Source organism: Balearica regulorum, chromosome 7, assembly GCF_011004875.1.
Source record: "Balearica regulorum gibbericeps isolate bBalReg1 chromosome 7, bBalReg1.pri, whole genome shotgun sequence".
In the NCBI taxonomy this organism is placed as follows: Eukaryota; Metazoa; Chordata; class Aves; order Gruiformes; family Gruidae; genus Balearica; species Balearica regulorum.
The window spans coordinates 27,437,391-27,461,908 of NC_046190.1; the positions used below are offsets into that span (position 1 = coordinate 27,437,391).

A 24,518-nucleotide genomic window follows, 5' to 3' on the forward strand; every position below is an offset into this window, starting at 1 on the left:
GCTGAACATGAAGTGAGGATGCCAAATAACTGTCTCAGGTACTATGCTTCGAGTCACATAGATAAGCAGTTAATGGCAGTGTTGAAGGAGAAGGGGAATTTTGGAGACTGCAACATTTTCCAGTAATTAGGTAAGAAATGAAGTTGGATCCTCCAAGGTCAAAGTCAACATCAAGTGCAAATTAAAGTGAGAGCAGAAAGCAGGAAGGCTTCTAGTCCAGGATAAGCCTGATTTTAAAAAAGGTAAAAGATTTCTGAGGAGCAGAAGTTTGGAGTGGTTGCTTAACAGAAAAGAAGGATACCTTGGCTTACTTTCAACCTTATGTTTTGACCAGAGCGTTAGTATACTGCAGAAGGAATGGACCAAAAAGCTTTGAAGTGGTTACAGGCTGCACTTTCTTACGTTTAACTGGGCAGAAAGAGTCGCAGAATGTCTGCAGGCCAGTTCAGCGTCTGGAACCAACTGTGTGCAGTCTGCAGGTTATGAGTTTGTTCCAGCCTCAGCTGAGGAGCCAGGGCTCTTCAGCTCAAGGACCTGTAGCAGCTTGTACTTTATCTCTGTAAGCCTCCAGTTCAATCCCTGCTTTGCCAGCCGATGTTAGGTATAAACAGGAGGGGAGATTGTCCATTCCATCTGCTTCTGTGGACATTGCAGGCTGAGATGAGCTTGTTCCGATGACTGTCCGTGATTGATACATGTCCTAAAGTGCAGGTGCTTTCTATGAACTACCTGAATCTTTTCTAAGTTAGGCTAAAAATATCACAAGAATTGGATGTCTTGCTTCTTAATTTATGTATTCATACATCCATGCCAATTTTTTTGTCCTGTTTCCCTAAGTATGAGCACCTGCATTCAGATCTAAGTGCCTACATAACTAAATCATTTCTGGTTTTGTTTTGTTCTGTCCCCATCTGTGCTGATCTTAAGAAAATAGCTATAATACATAGCTATAATACATAGTTACTTTGAAGCCATATTACTGTGTAGCTCAAAAAAAAAAAAAGATCTAATTTGAAAAAAAAAAAGGTGCTAGCTGATGTTCACAGGAGAGATCTGCTATGTTTGAAATGCCTTTAAATTTGCAATACATTCCACTAAAAAATGATTTAAAGGATGTGAACAGCTTGTGGACACACACAAGTAGAAGTATCCTTATCTCATCTATTTGATGTAGAATACTATTATCCTGGTAATGCAGATGTAGAACTAAAACTGTTTGCCCCAAATCATTCCTAAATTATGTGTTACAAATAGTGAGTTGGTGAATCCCAGTCTGCTGATTTTATCACTAACCTATCCTTCTTCCATCGCTATTTAGTCATGTGTAGTGATATCCTAACATGAGGTTTGGGTGTTTTTTTCCTTTCTAGTAAAACTGCTCTGTTGGAGGGCTTGGAGGTTGACCAGTATATGTGGGGTATTCTGAACGCTATACAAAAGTAAGTGAGCTCACTCTTTTCTGATATCCAAGACTAAGCAGCAAGGAGATATGTTAATGAGTACTGAGATAGTCATGCCAAAGTTGGTCTTGGTGATTGAACTTGAATATTCTATTTCATGGCTCCTTGGTGGAGCTAGTGATACAGTGAATTGGCTTCTGTCTACTTAATACATCTTGTTTGGGTTGTATCTTGATGGCAGCATCACCAATGAAGTAGAGGGAAGAGCGAGAATAGAGGATTAAACGCTTTGTCATATTTACAAGTAGTCCTTCTGATTCACATGTGTCAGACCACATAGAAATGTTTGGATTTCATTGTGCGGATAAACACAGAAATGTGCTCTCACAGTTGCCTCTTTTAAAACTTGCTTTCAGCACACACTTGAGGACTGAAAGAGGCTGTATTATAGTAGAGCATTTCAGAACATTTGTTACCATGTAGGTTCTTATGGAAACTTCAACAAAATTGATTTTTGAAAAAATAAATCAATTAACGTGCTAAACTTTTCACATTATTTTACAGCTCAGAGTTTGAAGAAGTTACCATCGATCCGACTTGCAGTTGGAGGCCGGTCCCTATAAAGTCAGATATTCACATCAAAGATGACCCAGATGGCATTCCCTCAAAAAGATTTAAGACCATGAGTCCAAGCCAGATGATCATGCCAAACGTGATGGAGATGATTGCAGCTTTGGGTCCTGGCCCGTCACCTTACCCATCCTTACCCCCTCCTCCAGGAGGCAACAACTCCACTGAATATGGTAACCAAGGTGAGTTTTATGGCTTTGTGCACCCAGAAGTCAGTGGTTCAGTCGGCTTTGCAATTCAAGTATGTCAGTGCATCTTCTCAGAGAGATGTCTACGGAAAGCAAAATTATATGAGTGCAATTCTGAAATTCAGCATCAGTCTCTTCATTTAAGATTCATCTGTTTAGAGGAAAATATATTTTAGTAAGGAAATTGGTGCATATCATATTTATTGCCACACAGCCCTCCCTGAATCAACAAACTTTGTATGTTACCTTATATATTCATGTATGTTACCTTATATATTCATGGCCTGTCACAATATACATATTTCCTCTTTTTTGTTCTGTCCATTTTCCTTCTGTTCCACTCTCCTGTGAAGGTTTCTAGTGCTACAGAAGTTACAAAGTAGAGAACCTGACCCAGTAACCCTGCTACTTGGACACTTAGGCCACTAAGTTTAACTTGTGGCCAGGTGGGTGACATTTGGTAGGCCACCCAGAAAGTGGATGACTTTTGAAGAGCTTTTAACTGCTTTGCAAACACCTTTGCATTAGAAAATTACTTTTGAGTTCCTCTACGCATGTGCTGCCACATTGAGAAACAGGGACTAAACACAGGCAGTGGAGATAGGTTTTCAAATGACTGGTATGTTGTGAATAACTCAACTATAGTGACAATTCTGAAAATATGAAACCAGGGACTGTTTCTTTTGCAAGTAATATGATCTGACTCGGTTCGGCTCTGGGAAAAGACCACCTGTTCACACCATCAGAACCCCCAAATTGATTACAAGGCGATATATGTGCTTTTGCAGGCATTTGAAGAAGAATATAGATTACATGCAAAATATGGTTAATTTGCTCCAATGACTGCAGAACTGATGACATGATAAAACTTTCAGGTTTTCAAACAGATGAATGATTACTATAACAAAGCCAAAAGCACTGAATCACAAATTTTTCACTCGTTTAGTAGGAGTGAAGTGCAGTCAGACCATGAGAACAGAGCCATCTATTCTTCATCATCTTTCTAGCTCATAATCAGGAACGGGCAGGGTAGTCAGATAAAGTGGGGGTTAGGGTTTATGTAACAATTACTGCCTACACTGTTATTGCCCTGCCTTCCCCCGTGGATCCTGTAGCAGAGGTAGTCATTGCTGCTCAGAGCTCTTACTCATCAATGGCAGGTGAAACCCACGCTCTCCTATTTCCCCTGCAACAGACATGTCAATGCAGAGCAGCAGATTACCCTCCGTGTCTTTATAGGTCTGTCTGTGCATGTGGCACAACTCTTGCCCCAGAGAAGGGCTTGCTGCTGCATGGCTGTAATTCCCTGGGCATGCTGCCTTGCATCTTCTTTCTCCATCAATACATGCACTGAAACTTAGTGGTTAGAATTGGGTAATGTCCTCTGACTAACAGTACTCTAGAGCAAAGTAGTAGTAGTATTACTACTGTGGTTTATGTTTGTTTATTTGGGTTTGACAGTAAGCATACTGAAGTTTAATTTGCAAATATAACAAGTACTCAGTAATACAAGACCTTATTTCAGCACCCTGCTACTAAATCTTTCCTGAGAAGCAAGGCAAGACCAGCTATATTCTGTGAGACTCATCCAGTTTGCAGATTAACAAAATGAGAATTAGTAAGGCTCCACAGTATTTACATGATAGATCAAAGTCTTGACTTCTTTGAGAAATACTCTTACACGGCTAATGACTTCTATTCCTCTGAGATTAAACTTCGGCTTGTGAAGCTGTGCTGAAGAGCAAATGATGCAGCTACTTCAGTTTGTCAAACTCCCTTCTTGACTTGAACATTTAAAGCTGCTGTACATCAGCTGACGAACTGCAGGCTCTCCGTGCAAGCTCCAAAGCTATTCTGTCAGAGCTCAGTCTCATCTAATTCGTTTGCTTATACGAAATAGCTGAGTGGCTTTAGTTCGATTTTTGCTGTTCATAGCAAATAAGCCACCAGACTTGGTATTTCAGTTGGAAGTGTTAACAGAGGGATCTGGATGGACAAAATATGGAGAGTAAAATCCCTGTATTTGGAACACGTGCTTGCTTTAGAATTCACGTCAAGATGACTGCAGTGAGATGGGACGGATCAAAACATACCGACAATGGTCATACAGTACTTGTTCTGCAGATCAGCAGGGGACTTCAGGCTTGTTGCTAGATGTTGGGGGGGATAAATACAGAAGTTTTATTCTTAATTGGTATGAAATTTTGGTGCTTTGGAGAACATCACTTCAGGCTGAAGTTAGGTGGATTTCATAAAGTTACTAGTTTTTCATTACGAGTGTGCATATCCATGTGCTGAAATGCAGGCTAGTGGCAGCCAGTTTGTAACTCTGAAAATGAGCAGAATAGATCCAAGAGGGAAAAATTGATGTTGTATTTGCAGACAGTCGAGTGAATTTTATTAGGTTTTGTGGGAGCAAGAATTACATGACAAACCCCAATTAGACATGAAGGCCTCTTCTGCGCTATCTTATTGGAAGTTGCCTGTTTGTACTGCAGAAGAAGAGGTAAAAATAGATGCTGTGGTGTGAACTGGTACTCCGGCATCTTCCTGATACAGTTCTGTCAGTTAGCTTCACCAGAAACTGAAGCAACGCTACAATCTTACTGAGCACATAGAAGTGTGGACATAAACACAGGTGTCCTATAAATAATAGGAATAAGCACTGAGATGCTTCCAGATGCAAATATTTCATAGAATTTAATATCCCTTTCACTTCTCAACATGGTTAAGTTTGTGTGGTGACTTGATGGTAGTTTTTCAAAACGTTAGCAGTTTTCAGTTAGTTACAACATGGTGCATGAATTATTACAGCAGACAGTGTTGGAAAGCTGAGTGCCATTTTTTCCTCCCTATTCCTCCAGCTCGCTCCAGCAGTGGGGAGCACAGTGTTGTCACGTTCAGTGTTGCACTTGCCCTGTGCTGTGCAGGGAGGATGCCATGCCACTCAGCTTTTACAAGATACTCTGAGAGATCAATGTTGGGAAACAAACAGTTTCTTTCATATCACATGTGTTTCTCTTTCAGGCAACAGTTACCAAGGTCATGGCAATTTTGACTTCCCGCATGGGAATCCTGGTGGCACGTCTATGAATGACTTCATGCATGGGCCACAGCTGTCACATCCTCCAGACATGCCGAGCAGCATGGCAGCGCTCGACAAACCTCTCAGTCACCCCATGCAGGAAACTGTAAGTAATGGTGCCGCGCACGTAGGTTTTCGTTTGTGGGGGTAAGGAGCTCTTATCCAGCTAACAGACTTGCCTTGTGAACTGCTTTTACTTTTTGTGGATTCTTCACTTTGGAAGTTTGTGAAATAGAGTAGTCCTGAGAAATGCCAAAAAAGCAATTTTTAGTTTCTGGCCTTTTGGGGTTTCTGGAGAAGGATTTCTGAGCTTTTTGAATTGTCGTTTAAGCTTGTTTATCTGAAAGGGACAACCTGGCTCGGTGTGCTTGTGTTAATGCGCTTTGCTCTGACACCTCAAAAAACCTAGACTTCATTCCCTAGGCCAGCAGGGTCTGTGAATATCCATCTTCAGCAGACAGCTTATTATAGCAAGACATTGAATGACTTCCAAACAGGGACAGTATCTTCCCTGGTTTTGTCCCTGAGGGCAAAGTTTGCATCGCAGCATTCTGAGGGAGAATTCTACTCAAGTAGCATGAAAGGCACCTCTAAGCTGTTGGGGATAGGACAACCCTGGAGATTTCAAGGATAGATGCTGCCACTGCTCTGAGAGTATATTGCTGTAAGAGACTAAAAAATGGAGGTTCCTGGAGCCTCAGATGGAGAGGCAGAACTGTGCACTGGAAAAGCAGCTTGCTCGGAGCAGTGAGTTTTGTATACAGAACTTTCTATATCTCCAGAAAATGCAATACTGCAGCAGCTAGGTGATAGAAAAGCTACCAGCAGCATTTAGCTCTTAGGCATGGCTAGTCGTCTATTTTAACTCGGGGTGGGTGTATACATCCTTTTATGTTCATTTAAGTTACAGGGCAGGGGTTTATAGTGTGCTGTTACTGCACAGGAAGGATGTTTAACTTGACAAGGCATCTGTGCCGTGTCTTTAGTGAATACTAAAGACAATTTCAGAATGTAATGAGGAAATGTGGTAGCAGATGCTCAGCAAAAGCCTACTCGATGTCTCCTCTAGCTGGCAGTGGCTTTTCAAAGGAGGATGGTGAGAAGTAGGAAGAGAGTGGAGAATGAGTTCTTAGTATAGCTTGGAGAGATCCCAAGAAACAAGACTGTCTGCAAAGGAAGAGTCCAGAAACCATAATGACTTTGCCACTTTACAGGCTAATAAAGGACAGAACAAACATGCTGTAAACTTAATTTTATGTAGGCAAATTCTACATACACACCTTAAAGAGCAGTCTGAATTATTTGCATCAGAACCAACCATACAGCATTAGAATATAGTAGTAAGGGGAAATACTACCAACCTGAACCACTCACAGCTGCTTTCCTTTGAATCAAAGCCACAGGGAATTATTCTTTGCTTGCCATTACTTGACACCTTCCTCTTGACTTCTTCAGTTAACTGCTATACCTTTGCTATAGTAGTTGCCCCAGTGAAATTTCTGAAGTGGTAGGATATGAAGTGGTTGGATATGAAAGTGAAGAATTTGTGGCTTTCTGAAAATGGGACTGCTTACAGATGGTAGCAAAGGTGAAAGTTGCTCAAGGCTATGTATGTTCCAGAGCTGTGAGAGGGTATTTGGGCAAATGTTAATAGATTTTTTTGGTTTTGTTTTTGTTCTGTGGGCCAGTCTGTAGCAAATCGGATACTCGATATGATAGCTGGCAATTGAAGTAAACCTTTGCCTCACTTCTCCCTTAGCTGTCGTGATCCACAAGCTATACTGTTTGGGAATGGGAAGCAGCACTGAAGGAGGTTCCACCTAGTTTATGTCAATGGTTGATTTTCTCTAAAAAGGATCAGTTTTCAGGTCTGTTGGCACAAGGGAATTAGATTGACCTTGTCACTGTGACCATGCAGTCTTGAGGCCACATTTGAGGACTGTTAGTGCTCCCACACAGCTTTTTCAGTATTATAAAGTCTCTGTTTTCCTCTTTCTCTCTTTTTTTCCTTCTTCCTTTCTTCTCTCTCAAAAATGAATTGTTTGTCTTTAGCAGACACTCAGGAAAGGCAGCTTTAAAATTACTGCTTTTAAAGAAATGCATGCCATTAACACATTTTTAAATTGTGTAGCTGAATGTCTTTGGACAGACATCTCTACAAAAATAACTAAAAATCACATTGTGTAGTTGAGCTAAGGTTTTAAGATGTTGCCTGTGCTCTTGTCTGGCTTTCTGTCTTTCCTTTTTTACATATTTAGTGTGTATTTTGTTTTCATCTATTGTTCACTTCGACCGTTTCTTGTTTACAAGGTGAGTCAGGATCAGATGTTTAGTCCTTTTAGACCCGAGGTCTGTCTCTAACTGGAGCTGAATGCTACTGAGGAAGTTCCTAATTTTCCTATTACTAAGATTTATGTGGCGGCCCTTACATAGTGGTAGGCAGAGAAAGTTGATCCTTCCAGGCACATTCCATAGGTCACTTCAGGAAATGCGGATGTTTGCCCAGTGTAGGTAGGGCTGGGTAACCAGGGCTGGATCATCAGAAATACTTTCTCTCAACACTGCTGTTCCGCTCCTGTGGAAGAAGAAAATACCAAGATCTGAAACATGGCTAGAAGTAATACCTCTTCCTCAAAGTCAAGTGTTGTGAGAACTACAGAACAGATGCTTCTATGTCAGTGCAAGATTGCTACAAAATAGCTGCCACAATTGCATCATGTTTGTTTTCAGAAATTGTAAACAAGTTTCAGACAAAAGTGAATTCAGAGTTAACTCTAGCTTAGAGCTTATTGCGGACAGTGTAAGGAGCGGTACGTGACCGAGCAGTGGATGGTCATGCCATAGTTTCGTATACACAGTGAGGTGACCTGAGCTGGTGCTGCTGTAAAAAGCCATCGCTGCTTGTTTCTATTTTAATTTCTTCCTCTCACACCAACACAAGTGTTACTGCAGCCATGAAGTGATCTATATCCAGGTACTAATGTGATTGAAAACTAATTCAGAGAGGGGACAAAAAAGCTTAGCTTTGATCCATGTCAGTTCCCCCACTGAGTTCACTGCCTGTGTGCAAGGATGCACCCGATGGCCAAGGCATGGACGGGAAAAGTGGCCGAGAACAGCAGCAGGGCAGGATGGCATCTTCCAGTGGGTCTGCCAGCTAACCTAGCAAAAGAGTTGGTAAAACTACAACCCCAGTAATGGAGAGACGTATAAACCATTGACTTAACCTGCTGATCCTTTTTTTTCACTATCAATTTTCTCCTGAGATGAAAGGAATATTGTTCTGCAGCTGGCAGGTCCTGTTTCTCTACAGCTATACATTTCGGCGCTCCTAGAGGTCACTGTTGGGCTCGTAAAGAGTTGTGTTGGTTTGTGCTATTAACCTGAAGATGTAGTTGTGTCTGCTATAAGCTTTTCTTTTATAGATTGTAAATGTTTTAAGAGTGCCAGAGTTTACACTCTGAAAAACAACTCTGGAATTACCTTGCTATGTAAGCAAAGGCACCTTTTGTTACACTCCGTGTCCACAGTGTGGGTTAGTGTTTTAAAAATAAAATTATGGGAGTTGCAGATGTAAGCTGAACATACACAAAGTGTATTGCTTAGAATGTTTTTGCAGCATGGCAAACTTACCATTAGTTAGCTGAATGCAAATAGAAAAATGTTGAAGTATTGAGCCACTTTGCTTTCTCACAGGTAGGTTGGTGGAGTCTGTGGCTTAAGTCAGCTGGACTTAGAACCTGCGGTGGCTGTTTAAGATTATGGTGGCCTTCAGTCTTACAGTGAACAATTACTCTCTATCCAACAATTATTTCGGGGCCAAAGAATACTGCCTTGTCAACTAAACGTTTATATATATAAAATGCTTGCATATATAAACATAGTGTAGAATTTCTAACCTGTTTATTTGTTTTGAAATATATCTGAGAACATAAGAATGCCTCTTGGTTTAAAAAACTATTGTTATAAACGTGCCAGTATGACTCTTTGTGCATTTAGGGATAAGTTTAAGAGACTATAAAAGATAATACTGTTTTGGTTTGTTGGGTTTGGGTTGGTTTGTGGTTTTTTTTTTCCTGGAAACTGCTTTCCCACTTTAGCAACACTGTCTTAAATTGCTTTTTACTTTTTGTTATTATTAAGCTTTCTTAATTTCCACACTTTCTGTTGCACGTCCTTAATGAATGAAGAAGGAAACACACTATTGGTATAGACATCTACTTTCACTTGGACTTTTGCAAAGTTTTTAGGTTGCAGATTCATTTACATTAAGGTGTGGTCTGTGGGCAGATTTTGTACAAGTTTACCCCTAAGGTAACAGCAGTAATGTTGCAGAATACCTTTCAAGTAGTCACACTGTGACCCTAATGGAGAGAAGAGCGTGTATCGGTACATTTAACAGTTACTGTAAACTCACATATGGGAAAGAAGCCCAAATGCGGTGTTGCAGATAGTATCCTGCTCATTTCCACCAACCTTCATACTACCAAAGTACTGAAAAAGACCTCCGTGTAGCTGAGTATGACAGTCCCGATGGATCAGTATTCAGGTTTCAGTTTCTGGAAGAGTGGTCAAATGTATTTTCTTTAAATGCTTGTTTCTGTAAGTTTTTTAATTTTGTTGGAACATTTGAATTAAGTTTTGTAATAACCTCCCTTTTACTTTCCAAAACTGAAGAATGAGGTTAAAATAACCTTGCAGTTTACTGTGATATGAAAGGGTCAATGCTGACATAGCATTTTGCTGGTTTCTGTTGGCTTGGCTGGATGAATTTCATGCTGTTGTTGTATGTATCTGTTCTTTTATTTCAGCTCCACTTTGTGGCAATATGTAGCATTCCTCAAAAAATGTTTACATTTTTTGCTTCTCCATATACCCAATTAACACAGACATCTGTTTCTGAAGCATTCAGATGCTACTTTGTCATGGCACCAAGGTCAAGCCCCAGAGAATCCACTAGCAATAAATGTGACATGCAGCAGAGGGAAGAATTGGGCTTGTGCATTTTTGTTGCTTCTCTGTCATGTGAGAGAGACTTTTCCCCCATTTTTCCATAATAGAGTTTGGAAGATGCATGCGGTTTGGTAGTTTATTCCCCATGGACAACATAAAAAAAAAAATACTAAGTTTTTGCTAGAGAACGTACCCACAGCATGAATGCAAGATAGAAGTGTGGTCATTAGCTGCAGACCTGCATTGTACTTTGCAGTCAGCAGGTGTGCAGCCACCTACAGCAGCTCTGCTGATGGGCGGGGAGCTTGCTCCCTGAGCAGACTTGCGTTTTTGTCAACCACCAGAGCCCATGAATATCAGCAAGGAATATCTTCAGCCCTTAAAAGGGTTGTTGCATCCTGAAAAGAAAAGGAGGGGAGGAGTGGGGAAGGACTGGCATCTGCAAGATGTTTGTAATGAGCTGAAACAGGAATAGGCAGTGGTGTCAGGAAGCTACCCAGTAAGGGAGCTGAGCAGAAATGATGCTTTTTCGCGGTTAATCAGTTTCCTGGCGTAGGGATCGTTATTCAACAAATTCTCCATTCATTCATGGGATTTTCTAGGGCAAAAGCATCTGCTTTGCTAATGCTGAGCAGCACCCACAAGCCTCCTTCCCTCCTCTTTGGGGTTTGTTATTTTGCATCTTCAAGCGCAATTTCCCACATCACAAGGAAGCAAACCAACAGCACAAATCCAATGTGTTTATCTCCCCCTTGCAGATAACCTTCAAAAAGCTGAAACACTTACTCCAGCTTTGGGATATGGAGTTTTCTTTTCTTGATTGCACTTTTTTATTTCTTTGTTGTTGTTGTTGTGGGTTTTTTGTTTGGTTTTTTTATGTGTGTCTTTTTTTAATTTATTTCTTTTTGTAACATGCGGTTACAGAGTCAGGCACCGCGAGCACTGTACCTTGTGGCCTCACTTTCTTTTCCTGCTTTTTTCCTCCTCCGCAGATCCCTCATCCCGGCAGCACTGATCAGTCCCATACTTCCATGCAGCAAGGTTTGCACGTCCCTCACCCCAGCAGCCAGTCAGGGCAGCCATTACATCACAGCGGGCCTCCTACCCAGCAGTCCCGGCAGCCGCCCCCGGCCGCTTCTAGCAACCATCCACACAGTGACCTGACCTTTAATCCCTCCTCAGCCTTAGAGGGTCAGGCTGGTGGACAGGGAGCACCCGACATGCCGGAGCCCTCGCTGGATGTAAGTCTGTGTCATACTATCATCTGCCTGCCATAGCGTGTGCTTCACATCGCGGCGGGAGGGCGGGGAGGGCGTGGGGATGGGGAGCCGCTTCCACAGCACATGCCATCCTCTCATGCTTTGGTACATGGGTGCAGGTGCTGCTGCCGAAGTGACAGGGCGCTCCTGGCTTGCTGGGAGAGTGGTTCTGGTTTGAGCAGCTGCGTGGCGTGCGAGCCGTAGCCTCTTTCTAGCGCCAAGGCAGGCATTTCTTCAGCCGGCAGTTCGGGCACCAGGCTGGGAGACATCTCCTCCCTTCCCCCTCTTCACTGGATGGGGGCTCCCATGTGCTCGTCTAGACCCTGAAGCCATCGCAGTGCCTGCATAAGAGGAAGGACGCAGCCGTGTGTGGTTCTGATGGTGGCGGAGCTGTGTCAAGCAAGTTGCATGCTGAGCCCTGCGGCATGCGCTGGCCCTCCGTGTGGCACTGTCCCTGCGCCTTGCGGACAAAAACAGGCTGTGCCCGTCCGTACCCGCTCCTGCGGGTAGCTCAGCAGCGGAAGTTCTTCCTCCCGGTACGCCACATAGGAAAATAAACAACAAGGACGTCTTCTGCCTCCTTAGCTGCTATGGGAGGCAGCTCGTAACTGAACAAAGATAAACCTCGTTTTAAGGCCAAAAGTAATCTTCCGTCTCTTACTATCCATTCGGTGGAGTCGGAAGTGAATTATCTGGAATATCTCTCTGGTTAACCACCTGCCTCCCGAAATACAAATTCCTTAGCACTAGGATTGGATTTTCATGTGAGTCATGTGTTCCCGTATGTGTATCTTCTGTCTGTCCCAAAGTCTGCTGCTGCATAGTGTAATTTTCTGAGAGAAACGTTCACCTCTGTGCCTCAGATTTCTATCTGTATTTACTGTTGCTGTATACTTACGTCTTCCCTGTCACACACGAGCACTGTGCCGGGAGGCAGCCTGGCAGAGGGGAGGAGTTGGGGAGGGACGGATGCTCCGGTTACAGGACCAGCGCTCAGTGGAGTAACTTCTCTCTGAACCAGACTGCCGCTGTTTCACACAATGCAGTCACGTGCACATCCTTTGGGAACGATAGTTCATGTGGCAGTTAGAGTTCTGAGCCCTTAAGGACCCTGTATGAGCAATATTAATAGGTGAAATAAAAATGTGGTGGTTTTTTTCTTCAAATATTTAAGCAACATAAAGTGTGCTCTTACAGGTCAGGCACTCATTCCTCGCTGAAAAGCAAAGTCAAAAAAACCTGTACATTTATCACAGTACTGTGGTTATCACTGATGGAGGCATGCTGGATTCTTAATGGGAGGCTGAAATTATCTTAGCTAAATGAGAAGGCAAGTGCTGTACAGTGGGGAATGCAGTTATTTGAAATATCTGTGAGCTCAGTCATGGTCAGATGGATTATTTTAATGGGTTTAAGTTTCAGTGGCTGTGTTGTGGAACCAGGCTGAATAAAGTCCCAGGCAACAAACCAAACAGGGGACGTACCGTGAGCAACTTGGTCCACTCCCTACTGACAGAGTCACGTTAATTCTTTAGGACTTCACTGTGATGCAGTCTAAGGTTCAACCTGGGATAAAGGATATACCTCGTGTAGATAGAGAGATAGATACAGGTGATCTGCACTTGTACCACAGATGTTATGTTAAATTTTTAAGAACTGAGTTGTAAAATCGTAGGACAAATTCAAGCATTTTTTACTTACTACACGTTTGGTGGGGTTGCAGTTTTCTTTTGGGCTTCTGTACTAGGTATTCATAAAAAATTATGACAACAGGTGAAATACATTTAAAAGCCTTATATCTTTAGTCTAGTACTATGACAGTGGCATTTTTACCATGAAAAAAAGGAGGTGGTATTTTAAGAAAAGCATTCCTTCTGGGAGAGTCTGTTTATGTAAACTTGACACTGCTTTTTTTTTTTTTTTTTTTTTTTTAAATGCTTAGGAAGTAATAAACTACTTTTGGCATTTCATGTTTAGCTTATTGAAAAATACGTTCATCCATATAACATTAGAAGATGAAGCTGCATTTGCACAGGAGTAATAGAAGCATATAAATGTAATATTTGCATGCTAAATATGATGCAGTCAAGCTTTTATTTTTATAGTATTTGAAAACATAGAACAACTTAAAATTAATTTCTCATACCTACTATTAAGTTTGTTAAAGCAGTCCATATTTTTCTGTCTTTGCTTTAGCACAGCACTGAATATAAAGGGAGTTTATTACAAACTCTTCCCTGCCATTTTTTGTATATGACACTTTTAATTTTGACTAGGATACGGCGAGATGCAGTATAAAGGAGAAAACTGCCTGGTACACAACCCAGGAGTGACGATTTGCTTGTTATTTGTCAGATCAAAAAGAATCTGAGTGATGGTTGGAAAACCAAAATTTTCTGTTTGAAACACAGTATTAATAACAATATAAATAAAAGCCCCACAACTATTCCTTTTGATACTTTAAAACATTGTGGAGACTAATCCAATCTGCTGTTGGATGGGCTGTTATGCCTTGACCCTTAAAAATGCTTGGAATTGCATGTAATGCTGTAGTTGTAGAAGTACTTGCAACCACTGTAACCTCACTGCCCCAGAAAGGAGGAGGACTTGCCCACCTGCCTGGCCGCTCCTCTTCCCATACGCCTCAGTTGGGTTTTTTTCTCTTTTTTGTTTTTCCTTTCTGGGCCAGTTTTAACCCTGGGTGAGTTCCCCGCCCCAGCTCGCTGCGCCAGAGCCTACATCAGTGCGCAGAGGCGTTAGGGGCTGGCTGAGGGCTGAGGAAAGGACAGGGTTGCCCCTTTTTGTAGGGATGCAGGAATCAGGTGATCATCACGCTGACATCTGCGAGTCAGAGCAGTCTTTGTGAATCTACCTTAAAGCTCAAATATGTATTACTCAAACTGCATGTTTCAAGTTTCTATTCAGTGTTTTATATGAGACTAACATACATAATGAGCATTTGTCGAGAAGTTTTTGTCAGCATCACTAGCCAGGAAATATACTTTGTTTACTGATGAACTTTGTGATGGGGAGGTTGATTGAGAAACCCTGATTGAGATGGTAATGTAATTCACAGGTGAAAACAGATTTTCACAAACAAGTGGATACTGCATTATCTTGGGATGTTAGGTTTGTGTCACTGCCTTCTGATTTATTTGGATATATGCATATGAAAGCCAGTTTCCAGGAATGTGTGGTGTTTAGTCCCTTTTTTTTCCTCAGTTGTTTGTTATCTGTAATTTTCCTTTTATCTTTATATTTTATAGCTGCTTCCAGAACTCACAAATCCAGATGAGCTGCTTTCGTACCTGGATCCTCCTGATTTGCCAAGCAATAGCAATGATGACCTTCTGTCTCTCTTTGAGAACAACTGAAACCATATATATTCTCCCATCCCTTTCACTTGTTCACACGTGTGTGGCTGCACAGCGAGGAATCTTTAACACTCCTTTTCCACAAGAGAAGAAAAAACAAACTCACAACTTGATCCAATGGTGCACTCCCTGCTTTCTTCATCTCAGAACTGCTTTTGTCAGCTTCAAAGACTGCGAAAGTGATGGGAGAAAAAAATACAAAAAATAAATAAATGCAGTAATCTCTGAGTCTGCCGTGCTACATGTGACAAAGAAGATAGACAGTTGTGCAACTATTGGAAACCCCATTTGTTGTTCATCCTCTAGAGAGAGAATTCTGTGATAAACATAGTGTGAAGTATCTTGGCAAAAATGAATCTTGGCAAGGGAAGAAAAGGCAACAAAATGGAACTGTCTTTAATTGACCCATCTCAGAGTGTCCTTCCAACGTGTGTTCTTCCATTTTTTTGAAACTGTATCTCCCTCCACCCCACCTCCCTTCTGCCCCCTCCAACCACAGGTTTGTGTTGGAGTATATGTCCTGGCCACACACAAAAAGAAAACAAAATGCATACAAAGCTCAAAAAAGCACAAATCCTACAGTCAAGTGGCAAAGATAGGGAAGATGTACAGGCCTGTCAGAGGGAGCCAGCAGTTTTCCTAATGCAACTTCAGTAACGGAGTCCTGAGAATCTCCAGGCTGCAGCCGTGGGTATTTCTGCAAGCGCAGGAATCTTAACCATCTCTTTGCAGAGGATTCCTCTGGCCAAACACACAGATTGGAAACACCCAGGAAAAATTTAAAAAAAAAAAAAAAAATTGTTTGCAATGTTTAGGGATTTTTTTAGTGGTTTTGGTTTCAAATCAGTACCGTTTGTGGCTGCGTCACCATCCAGCTGTTGAGATTGCTGTAATAGATCATTTTGCCATGTATGCCGTATGGAATGGAAAAGAGAGGGAGGGGGGATGCAAACCAAACTGTTCCTGATTATTACCTACAGCCTTCAGTGACCCGAGCGTTTGTGTCGCTGTCTGTACTGCACAATACATAGTAAGACAAGCTGGGTTGAAGGCAGCCAGGAAATCATTGCAGGATGGAGGGAGAGTAACATCACTATCTGCATTGTTATTTTTAATAATCAGCTTGAGAAGGGGCATTGACATTGGACAGACAAATTACAGCTTCATTTTTTGTTCTGCTTTGTGTTCTGTTTTCGTGACTGTTACAGATAATTCAGCCTTTTTCTTTTCTCCTCCTTCAGTTTCTTTCTTTTAAACTTTGGCTGTTGGGATGAGCTCTTTTCTCCTGAAGGACCGGGCATGGGGAGAATAAGTAACTGTTGGTAGATTGCTACTGCCCTCGAGAGACCCTGCTGCCACAATCACTGTCTTGCCCCTGTGATCTGTGCTGCTCCTGTGGTTGCTGCTCCTGCATGAGCTTCCTATTGCTTCTGTGCCCATCCCTGTGCTCTTCGTCTCTCTCTCTTTCTCTCTCTTATAAATGATGTACAGTAGCTGTGTAAGAAGTGCATGTGTGCCAACTTTGCCCTTGTGGTGCAACATTTCAGCTTTTGCCCACTGTACAGTTATTGGTTTCATTTTTTTTTGTTACTGAAGCAAATTTAACCCTACTCCTTTTCCTCATCCCAAATCCAATCAAAGGCCCTTCGCTTGCTCGCCGCAATACGTTTTAAACTGAAGTGCCAGGCGAAATTTTGTTTGTTCCTGTTGGTTTGAGTAGATAGCTTCCTAGCCCTCTGTGTTTAGTTTGCAATGCTGTAAATGGCATGCTCTGCGCTTACGACTCTGGATTTGCTTTCCTCACCAAAGTCATATTTGTAAATTCTTTGCGGTTTTTGTTTTTATTTTGCTCTTTTTGTTAACATTTCCCACTACTGCTGTACATGCGTCATGATATATATATGCTAGTCAGCAGCACCTTGCTGTAGATATTAAAGGAAATGGCGGTTTAGTTCTTTTATTTTCCAGTAGGAGTATTGAAACTGTCAAACATATTATGTAGAGATGGTCCCACACTTATATTTTTCTTGTTTCAAGTTTTTTTAAGAAAGGCGCTGTTCATTATGCAAAATCAATTATTTTAAGAATTGCTATTGTAAATATCTTTGTGAATATTTTAGTATTGTCTTTGATAATATTCAACATTTTCATGATCTGGTTATACTTTTGCTGGTGTTTTTAAATACCTTGTCTGAAGAAAAATATGGGTCCTTTTTTAAAAAAGAAAATTGAGGGTTCTTTAACAGAATAAGGGAGTTGTTTTTTTCTTTTTTTTTCCCCCCCATTTTCTTTTGATAAATTAGCCTAAATTTCATATCCATTTATGTGATGAATTAATTGATAGATCAAGCAGTACCTGGACAATCAGGGCCTAGCTCTGTCCTGGAAGCATAATAAGTGATTGCCTAGGGCAAAAAAAACCCAAAACCCAACTAACCAACCGATGCTCATTGACTGTGGGTGATTGTGGGCTGGTAATGGCAGAGATTTTGTTCGCTTGCCCAAGCGAGCAGAACACCTGGGACCAGCTGTCTGATCTGAACAGGTAAAGGTGAGCACTAAGGCAAGCAGCAAGTACCTAAGGTACCATATTTATATCACTGTACCGGTGCTCCTGTCTCTGAACTGGGGCACTGTGACACACACTTAGGGATGTTGGTGGGTGGGGGAGGGAAACAGTAGAGTGTATTTTATTCTGCTTAGAAGTGTCTTTTTTCTTATGTAGGCTTGACAACCTGTAGAGGATCTCTGCAGAATATTAAAGATACCTTGGTGTAATACATGGTGATATGGTTGTGGTGTGGTGCTGCTATCACGCAGTTCCTAGGAAAGACTGTTCTTCAGATACAGATGTGTTTTGTAGCCATTTTACTGTAGTAGTTTCCCCCTGTATTTTTGCTGCATTGTTTATATAGGTATTGAAGTCATTTGCAGGGGCGGCTAAGGATAAAATGACTTTATGCCCTTAGAGTTTGGGTTTTTTTGTTTCGGGGGGGAAGTTTTTTAAGCCATAGGTTTGGGAATAAAGAAGATTTCTCACTGTTAGTTGAAACTAGTTGCCCAGATTTTTTTAATTGATTCTATTTAATGTTCCACCCTCCATTGATTCCTGAGCAGCTAAGTTAGTCACCTGAAATCATTTTTCTCTTAAACACAACATTAGTATTTTAAACCAGGTATGTTAAGGATTGACCTTTTGCTAACTGGTAGTATTTGAAATGTATCATTCAAAAGTACCTGTCGGAAAGCATAAAGGGAAAAAAACCCCATAGATACTAGCAATATGTTTGGAGCAGTGTTTGCATCTGCTTTGTGCAGTAATAGAGAAGAATTAAAGTGGACGGTTGACGTTTTTAACCTTACAGAAACGTTTGGTTTCTAAGCAGAACTTGAGAGAAAATATGATTTTTTACCCATCACCCAAATGTTGGACTTTTGAGACAGTTTTAAAACTTATCTGTCAGCTAAAATCAGGTACTGTATAGTGGAGTCAGTGTGAAAAAGCTTCTAAATGAAAATTTAGCTATTATCTGTTCACTGCCGTATTAAAGTTTAGTGGGAAAAAAAAACAACTAGCAAATAGGGTAATCACAGTCATTTCTTTTAAAGCTTAATTATTATTATATGAAATTCCAGTAGTATTTTTATTCTTTTTTGTTTGTTTACTTTTTAATTGTTTCCCTATGGAAGTTCATCTGGGAAAGAACCCACAGAGATCTACAGTTCTGCTGCCAAGACATTATTATAGGACTGACAGATACACGCCGATGTCTGCAGCGGAGACTCAAGGGACAGCTGTACATATGTAAATGACAAATAGAGACATGTTACCAGAAATGCATTCATTTTCCTTGGAATGTGCATTGTTTTTATTTCGCAGGAAAAAAAAAGCTTGAAGCTCCATCTTATGTGGAAAATGAATCCTGTTTGTTAGCGTTTGTGGAGTCTCGGCATTTGTTTCACTTTCACTTCTGTAATATACTCTGATCCTTTGTTTTGTTTTGTTTTATCTACATGTAATATTTAGCTTACGTGTACTAGTCTATCACCTGTGTATTTTTAGGGTGCTACAGAAATAATGAAGAAAAATAAGGGGATTAAAAAAAAAATTGTAACCAAATTCATACTTTGTACAATTTTTGATATCACGATCAGAGGAGAATTAAAAAAAAAAGTACAATCTGAAGTAACATGCAAAAATGGCCATTGTCTTTGTTTGTACATTGTATGTACAGTACAATGCAATCATTTCATACTTTAAACTGGTCAGAAAAAATAATTGTGATTTTTAGTCTTGCAAAACTGTATGTAGTTAGATGATGTGACAACCTAATATTTATCTAATAAATATGTATTCAGATGAAACCTGTATATTAGGTGTTCATGTGGTTATTTTGTATTTAAAGATCAAATTATTTGACTATTGCTAGACATTTATATACTCTGTTGTAACACTGAAGTATTCTCATTTGCTCATGTTAAATTTTTTTTTCCTAAATAAATTTGCAAAATTAAGGTCTGGCTAATTGGCAGCTGCTTTGTAAATTTTGAGTTTCTTTTTGAAACAACTGACTTCCCCTTTGCCCTCCCTGGTTTGTGTTAATGTGGAAGTGAGTTGCACAGGATGTACCTTTTCAGGGAGCAGGGGTTGCTGCAGGAAGGGAAAGGTGTGAACCACCCCGGAAGAGACACAGAATAAAAGCTGATGAATGCAAATTTACTGGTAGGCACGGGATCATGTAGACAAAAGTCCCTGCCAAGCAAGGTGTTGCTGACGTGCAGTACACAGGGCACTGTGTAGCACCTAAACAAGCAATAATTACTTTCAAATGAAATCTTTCCACAATACGAATAACAGGAACGAAGGGCTTGTCTCTGGTGTTGGCGCATGCAGAGGGATTAAACATCCAACACAGCAGATGGTTAGCTTTGTTTTAAATTCTCATGAGTGTGATGCTTTTCTTTCAATTGGAGCCTGCCATTAAGTGGAATTAGTGACCTTGGAAGATGACTAAAAAGAGATATTTTTTTTTCTAGAGTGTCCCCATTTTGAAGTTGAAGGACTTGGTTTCAAAATGCAGGCTTTGAGTTACAAAGTCAGCTTACTTTATCTGCCTGTTTAACTGTAAGCAGACCGAATCATGACACAAGGAATATGCACGGGGTCATATCAACAACAGCCATGGCATGCACAAGTCCTGTCCCGGCACAGTTTGACACCCATATGCAGCCATGGCCACAAATGACAGTTGCTTTGCATCTGAGAACTTGTTTTAATAGAGAATTACTGCGTATCTCTGTATTTGTAATGGCATTTGTGGGAATTTTTAGTCTAAACTCACCTTTGAAATTATTCAAATACCTAGGAACAACCTAGCCCTTTCAGAATGAGTAGCTATACGAGTATGTAATTGAAATATAGCAATTACTTCACAGCTCCACAAGACACAAGTCCTTACTGTTGATTGATACACATGCAACTATATATAAATCTAGACTAGGGATTTATTTTCTCAAAATTGGGAAAAATCATTTGTTTCTGACTCAACTTCTGCCTTCCTTGTTGGCACTACCCATTAGAATGGGCTTTTAGGATAGCGTAATAAAATTGAGTTACAAGGTGACTCAGCAGTGAAACAGAAAAAATATTTATCCGTTCCAGCCAATAATTAATGAATATTGTGGTTTTGGTGTTCTGTTTTCCTGGAAGCTCCCAAGAAGTGTCAGCGAGACATTGTGCAAACCCGCTTCGGCACTGTACGGCTGGAGAGAACTATGAAGAGCTCGAATGCTGTCCTTAGGCGCTGTGCATTCTCCAAGCTTACTTTGAAGTCTGAGGCAGCCACAACAATTCTGAAAGCGGAGTTTCTCCCACACGTGAGCTGAGGACCCCAGGACAGGTATGATGTGTGTATCCAGCTGATGCCGGTGCCTCCCATCCCGCGTTGTGGCAGTGTGTTCTGTGCATCGCGCGCTCTGCGTGTGCTTCCAGGCAGCCACCTATGAGTATCTGTCTGTGAGTTCTCTGCTTATCGGTGTGCTTAGTGATTGGTGAACTTCAGAACGCTCTTATTTCCCTGCATTTTTTCTCTGCTCTTTCTAATGGATATGGATCTCTGAATCATATTACTTTGGTTGTGCACATCATGCTCTGTTGCCATGCACTTCATCATGCCTTTTACAGGAGCAAGAGACTGAAAACAATTGGAAACAAGGAAGGACCTTCTTTGTTTTCTGCTTGGACAGTGGGGATGGACTCCTGTGTGTAAATAGAGCTGCTTGCTTTCTTTTAAAGTAAGCTAGACTGCATATGAAACAGTTGTACAACTTGCACCTGATATGCTATATATAACGCTGTCATTTGCTCTTCTTCCCTGTTTCCCTTTAAAACTAATTAACATATTTTTACATTTGTGTACCTAGTCTTATAATTGTATGTGTATTTAACCAGAACCTACTTCCCTCTCCTTAAATTCCACGTCTGTACAAATCTTCCGGTATTGTGAACTTCCAGTCATGAACGATTACCTTACTGTTTTACATTTTGAATTATTACCAGCATGTCACCTTATTACAGTTTTCCACTTTCTGTGTCACTGAAATCCTACTGACTTTATATCGGATATTACTGCTGTCTGTCACTGTGTCAATGCACTATTCACATTTGTTCTTTCTAAAAGGAACACAAGATTTTCTCTTGTACCAGACAGATCTCCAAAATCTTCTGCTGAGGTAACTAGTCTCCATACAGAATTTTCCAGGGGAACGTAAAAAATAGTTTGTAAGGAACCTAATCAATTATGCAATTTCATTTATAAAGCAAGCAGACAGCAATTATATCATGACTCCTACAGGCGTTAACATACAGCATGGTACAGATGGACTTACTGGTTTGTTTGCTATGTAGTTCATCTGCATTTCCAGAAACTCCTGGCCTAAATCATCATAATTGGGTTTCTGTTCCATAAGTCTATCCTTCTGTTAAAAACCTTTTCTTTTCTAAGCGTGTGGACTAGACGAGATTAAGCTTTTCCCCCCCATTTATTGAATGTGTCTGCTTGGTTTGTCCAGTATCTTTCCAGTTACTGAACTCACTATATTTTTTGATAGATGCAGTTACACACAGTAAAGTTAGCTTCTCCAGAAATGCTAGTATCTACCACTTTTAAATACACCTGTTTCACTACTCTTTTTTGGCTTTATTTTACATTCTGAGTTTTGGGATTACCAGTTCTGGTTTTCCCCAAGGTCATTTTGACCAATTATTTTTTAATTGAATCTTACAATCTAGACTTTCCTGTTTGTCCATAGTTGTTTCATGATGTTGGGTTTTTGGATTTTGGTGAACTATTCTGGAACATTTAGTTTCATTTGTCACCTTGTTCACATATCAACACATCAATTATGGTGAACATGGTTGTTAATTTTAATAAATTTTAACTTTTTTTAAAATACTCAGATTTGTTAGGGTTGTATTCTTTTTTTTTTTCCTTCATTTGGTTTGTAAAACCTATTGAAATACCCCACACATTTAATGAAATGCTGGAGTTGAAGTCTTATTGGGGTTTTAATGCATATTTAAATTGATTCCAATTTTCACCAGCTATTCTTATGTTTCAAATTTATAATCAATGCTTCTTTTTTTCCCTTGCTTATTGCTTCTGTATTTCTCAAAATGACCACTTTGTACATTTTTAAGACATGCAAAATCAGTGAATTTTGGACTTACCCATGTACCCGTCTGATTAGCTGTCCTAGTTAGCGACTGGTGAAAACACCCAGTTCATAAAGCTATGCAGAATATGTTGCTTCACAAGAAATGCTATTTGGCTAGCAGTTTTCCTGTCTAAATTATGAACGATGGTCTCCCTGGGAAGAAGCATTATTTTCATATTGCCACTATCAGACTGATGGCAAAATGTGCAGGAGTTACACTGAGACAGAATCAAAAGTTAAGGAAACCTAGACTCCTTGCTCCTCTGAATGCTAATAGAAATTCTTACCCTGAGCTTTTAAGTATTTCACCAAACATTTCATTATCCAAAAATTATGTTCTTCAATTGTAAATGTGACATACATTAATTTGCATCTGACAACTTGTTAGCTCAGTTGGTGGGACATTGTGTATTCAGATGATTGTCACATGTAATTATGTCATATAAGTATGTCATAACGTTCTGTGCTAGCTAATGCAGTAATGCTGTTATATGCTGTTGGTAAGCAATCCTTCCTGTAGTGAAACTGCAAAAAAAGCAGAAAGGAATCTGAGAGACTCTGTGTTGTGAGGTTGGTTCCAGCAGAATTGTTCATTGGAAAAATGGGTGGAATGTTTTTAGTCTTGTTACATCTGTGAAGCTTTTAATTTCTGGGTGATTCTTGTTGAGACTGATGCTATCTGACCATTTTTAGCTTTCAACTCCTGTTGTGAAGTTGTACAACTAAAAAACACATCTCAAAACAATTATTATTGTTAGAATTAGTTTAGTGCAGGCAGGATAATTCAACTTTTTCAAGGTACAGAGGCAGCTGTTACCTCAAAGAGTCATCGTTCAGATTTACACACAAGACAAATTAAAGGAAATCCTGAGGCTTTACCAGGCAGACAATTAAAGCAGAGCTTTTGAGAAACGGCATAGAGAAGAAAGGTCACGAAGACATGGCAATATAAGGAAAATAACTGTGTGGAAGGCTGCTAAATATTGGGGAGAGGACAAGATCAGAAAAGGGACCAAATTGAACCAAGGACCCATGAGAAAATAATTCCAAAACATCAAGTTACTATAGCAAGGATGGAGAATGGAAAACACACAGTTGGAAATCTGGGGTGCCACTGGTGACATGGGTCCCACGTGGCCCTGTGCCTCTGTGAACACTGCAACCATTTCCCACTTGAGTTACAAGTAAAATTAACTTCTAAAATGCACCTCAACACAGAATGTTATATTACCACCCTGTCAGTCTTAAAATGTTAAATGTGTGATGTTCTTCCCTTTCTTTCACCTGGCTGCATTTTTCTAGCGTTCTTGACAGTGATTATAGGAAGTGTTGGTACCTCTCTGTCTTTGGTTTTATCAGTTATATATTTGTTGTCTCACAGAAACAAGCCCTGGTCAATGGAGTCACAGCGAGAGAAGGACAAGACATGGCGGGAACTGGTAGTGGTGAGAGAACAGATGCACGAGGGGGTGTGGTAAGAGCCTCTCGGGATGGACCGGGGGCAATGTGGTGCTGACTTCCACTCCTCAGGAAGGAGCTGCTAAGAGTCTCCTCTGATGAGTAATTCCTGGGCAATTCCATTTTCCATAAGATCATCCCCAGCTCCAGACTCATCTTACTCATACAAGATGAAGTAGCATGACTCCAATTCTAAAAGTGTTTCTGATACTATTACCTTATTACTTGTTCCTCAGACCAGAGGTGGTACTTTGCAGGTAAATAAACTGAACTGATCCCTATAAATTTCAAGTTCTGTTAGAAATTAAATTTCTGTGGTTTAGAAGATAGAAGTGCTCCTGTAAATTTTGCTGTATCTTAATACCGTTTCATGAGCATGCAAAGCATCTCCCCACCCACCCACAGACAAAGCACCTATCTAGACGTCCCGAAGCTTTGAGAGTCCAGTGGGAGTA

General features: G+C 40.6%; 1 protein-coding gene across 14 annotated transcripts in view; it reads left to right on the plus strand.

The window, feature by feature from the left end:
- The window catches only part of ZMIZ1 (zinc finger MIZ-type containing 1), a 361,022-nt gene extending 341,762 nt beyond the window's left edge, over positions 1–19,260 (plus strand). For 10 of the 14 annotated variants that reach the window (XM_075758629.1, XM_075758631.1, XM_075758630.1 and 7 more), the window contains 5 exons: positions 1,371–1,439; positions 1,965–2,212; positions 5,246–5,409; positions 11,249–11,497; positions 14,782–19,260. In XM_075758629.1, the coding sequence (XP_075614744.1) occupies positions 1,371–1,439; positions 1,965–2,212; positions 5,246–5,409; positions 11,249–11,497; positions 14,782–14,889 (838 nt within the window). In that variant the 3' untranslated portion in view covers positions 14,890–19,260. The remainder of the gene's footprint in view (positions 1–1,370; positions 1,440–1,964; positions 2,213–5,245; positions 5,410–11,248; positions 11,498–14,781) is intronic. The other 4 variants (XM_075758632.1, XM_075758641.1, XM_075758643.1 and 1 more) reach the window with 1 other exon arrangement.
- Positions 19,261–24,518: the final 5,258 nt, after the last annotated feature.